This window comes from Xiphophorus hellerii, chromosome 10, assembly GCF_003331165.1.
Source record: "Xiphophorus hellerii strain 12219 chromosome 10, Xiphophorus_hellerii-4.1, whole genome shotgun sequence".
Lineage (NCBI taxonomy): Eukaryota > Metazoa > Chordata > Actinopteri > Cyprinodontiformes > Poeciliidae > Xiphophorus > Xiphophorus hellerii.
In genome coordinates, this window is record NC_045681.1 from 26,114,844 (window position 1) to 26,118,647 (window position 3,804).

The following is a 3,804-nucleotide window of genomic DNA, read 5'->3' on the forward strand; positions in this document are numbered from 1 at the left end:
TTGTTTAAAAAAAATGTTTGCATTTAAGCAAAATTGATTTAGTCTATTTCTAATTTATATGCGTAACAGAAACCTTTCATTCTCCTCAATCTGTCTCCGTAAATGTAGAAAATTAAAAATGCCAAACCACAATCTCTTCTAGTCTCTTCAAAATGTTGTATTAGCTCTCTTAATAGCAATAATCATAGCTATTGTTGAAGTTTTGAATTTTGTCCCGCATCTCTTTCATCCAGAATATGAGATGGGTGAAGTCTTGTTCCCTCCAAAAACAGCAGAGCAGTTGGCGATAGGTCAGGAAGGACAGAAAGCACTAATCTTTAGTCACTATTCTGATTTTGTTGATGAATCGTGCATATTCTGAAGTGAAACCTTTTAATAATGTCTATTTCACTTACTGTCAGCCATGAACATTGGAAGGTTTGATTTTAGTGGCGTCCATAAAGACAAGACGTTTGGGGATCCCACACCACACTGCAACAATGGCCGTTATACTGCCAAAATTGTTCACTGGTTAGGAGAATCACACAAGTAAGTTCTGTACCAAACTTTAGCCACAAGTGTGACCTACACAGAATTTCAGTAACTTTTTAGCTTCAGATGTTTTTCTCTGTTAATATATTGTTGCAGGTTTCACAATCCAAATCCTGCTTGGAAGAGATCTGGAAACAAGGAAAAGTTGGCATTGGAAACTGGCAACACCATCTTCGTGTAGGCTTCTGTTGTTCTTTGGTTAATTTCCCTCATGTCCAACGTTCCTGATGTTTGACTTTATCCATCCACCAGTGGTGGTAGGAAGAAATGTCCTCTGCCCGTTCCACCTGACCACACATTTGGATATGCCTCTCCAATGGGTCCATATTGTAAAAAAGCCTTTCTAAGTGCTAAAACACAAATTGGGAAACTTCTTAGTGGGAAGCAGAGATTGGCACTTTTCTTTCCTCCACAGGAGCTGGAGATCTTCTTCACAACGCTGAGCCGGGGACGTTTCTTCGAGGTCCAGATTGGCAGCGAAGCGCGATTGGTGTAGCGAGACATTTCCTCAAGAGGGTCAACTTTAACAACTTTCCCAGTCTGCTGCACGCTTTCAAATATTATGACAAGGTATGGATGAGACTAATGCAGGCAAGTATTTGAGTTTTCTATCTTATTTCGGCTCACACGTGCTGCAGAGGGAAGGTAATCTAAATAATCTCACTATCACAGACTTAATCAATATAAGCTATAGATTTTCTTAATTGTTTATTTACCCTCTTTAATGTGTTTTTATATCTGGCATCTTGTCTTTGTTGTAGACAAAGATACATTGTTGGTTTGTATTAAGGAGGAAAGTTAATAGGTTAGCTTAAATTTTGGAAAAAGCATGGCTCTCCTTTTCCTCCTGGATGCCCGGGTCCCGAGCGGATGTAGTCACGGCCGGCAAGGAAACGGCAAGGCACGATGACGTCACAGAAATACAAAGTTTAATTCAATAGAAAACACCGTATGAATTTAACAAGAAAACTTCAGAGTACACAAAAGTACATTTCTTTACCTGAGACAAAAGAATTAAAGGAATAAGAACAAAGGCGCCTTTGGAGACAGCTGATGCATAAAAGCAAAACAGGGCAGTTGTCTGAATTCTTATTATTGAGCATTCCCTTTTCTAGTGAAGGCGTTTCTCTTTGTTAATATATGCAAATAGGGCGTACCTCTGTTTTGACCAACCAAGAGCTACCTTGGAAAATACTTAGACCTTCCCCTGAGTTTTAATGACAAATATCAAGAGTCATTCTAGTTATTAAAGTTATAAGTTATTTTCACAAAACCTATCTTGCTCCTCTGCAGTCAGCTTCTCCAAAGATTTGAATCTTTACCTTATCACAAACAATAATGAGATAGAAGTCTTTTTCAACCTGTAAAACATAACATTCAAACCATTCCCTTTTGGGTTCCAATATTGTCATAGTTAGTACATTTTCAAATACATTTCCATTTACTAGATTAGTATTTGTATCTTGGGTAATATACTTTAATCTAACACACTATTGCTATTAATATTAAGAGGTATATCAGAAATTAAACTAAGTGTTTTCCAAGATTCCTAAGTTGTGGTCAACTCCAGATGCAACTCTGAACTCCTGAGAAACCCCCGACCTCTGACCTGCGAGCCGGGGAAGATATTCTTTATGGCCTCCTAATTTAAAACCTTTCAAGAGCTTTGTGTTTTATGGCTGGTCTAAATTACAGCCTTGCCAAAAGAATGTTTATCTGTGAACTCCTGCCTTGCATCTGCTTTTGTCCAAATGGAATGTTGGTCTACTTAAACGCACATGGCATTAGCTTAACTATATTAAACCATCAAAAATAGCCATGATTCCTTAACATTTGTCAGCTTGAAGAGTATCAGAAATTAACGATTATGATTCTTTGGGGTAGTAACTAATTACATTTACTACACTACATTTACTTGAGTAACTTTTTTGAAAAAAAATTACTTTCAGGAGTGTTCTCATTATGGTGTAATTTTTACTTTTACGTGAGTAATTTTATTATGATGTTTTATTACTCTTGCTGGAGTAAAATTTCTGGTTACTCTGCCCACCGTAACTTCACTTTCTGAAAATTTAGCTTATTTTCTCCAAAAATTCACCAGAAGCAGACACAAAACCTGCGGTTTTTGTTAAAGCTTCGTAAGTTTTATATTGAAAGAAGCTAATAGTAAAGTTACGACACAGTTCTGCTCATGGTGGACAATATCCAATTGTTTTCTGCTGTAATTTTGGCTCCATTATTCCACAAACTTTTAAAGAATAATTTCAGGATTCAAGAAAGTCACATAAATTTAGTTTGCTTTATAATGTGCTGCAATATGTATATGTATATCACTTTTAAACCCAAATATGAAAGCCATCATATTGACTTTATTCCAAACCTGGAATAACACATTCAGGCCACACATTTGGAAGCATTGTAGAGTTATTGGTTATTGTTAGGTAAAAATATCTCAGTAGAAAAGGCCTGTGGTGTTTCTTTTTGCTTTCCAGAAAGGAAGGGGCCTGATTGGTAAAGAAGATTTGTGGGAAGTTTGTCGTGAGTTCAAGCTGGCCCTGAATGGCAAACTTCTGGATGAACTGATGGAGTACTGCGATGTAGACAAAGATGGATTCCTCAACCTCGTGGAATTGGCTAATTTTCTAACATATAAGGACATGATGCCCATCCGCGGTCAGTGAAAGAAGACTTAGGCTCAGCTTTAAACCACATACCACCTCTCATTATGTCCCTTACACAGAGTTAAAAATTTATTTTCTCAACTCTGATTCAGTTTTAAGTTTCTGGTGTTGTTTCTTGTCTCCTGCAGAGAATTATTTCGGATTACCGCCAATCAGTATGAACGACAAGATATCATCAGATTTATCTAAATTTATTCCCTCGCTGGCCTTGTTTGGGCCTGACGACATGGAGCCAGTGGAGCCAGGCAGCTCAAAGAATATTATCAGGACCATCAGGAAACACAAACCAGATTCAGACCTCGTATCCTCCACCAGTGATGAGATGCCCACACCTAGTGAGTCCAGAGCAGGGCTTTTGGTTTGACCGATACTGTGTATTTACTCTAGATTATCTACAAAGTGCTAATTTAATTATTAGTCATTGATTAAACCAAAGCTTTAATAGTAGTAGATAGGACTAAGCAATAAATCAATAAGAATATATATTGCTATAGAGACATAATACAAATAGAGAATAGTAAAGTTTGATAGAATTTTCAATAATTTCACTGAATTTATCCAGAACTGCACAGCATTCTGGGAGATGTAGGCA

General features: G+C 37.1%; 1 protein-coding gene across 1 annotated transcript; it reads left to right on the forward strand.

The window, feature by feature from the left end:
* Positions 1–960: 960 nt before the first annotated feature.
* Positions 961–3,576, forward strand: LOC116727491 (EF-hand domain-containing family member B-like; the record flags this gene model as incomplete). Its single annotated transcript, XM_032574950.1, has 3 exons — positions 961–1,101; positions 3,024–3,204; positions 3,341–3,576. Coding segments are annotated over 3 exons (558 nt in total), but the record flags the coding sequence as incomplete, so codon positions are not given.
* Positions 3,577–3,804: the final 228 nt, after the last annotated feature.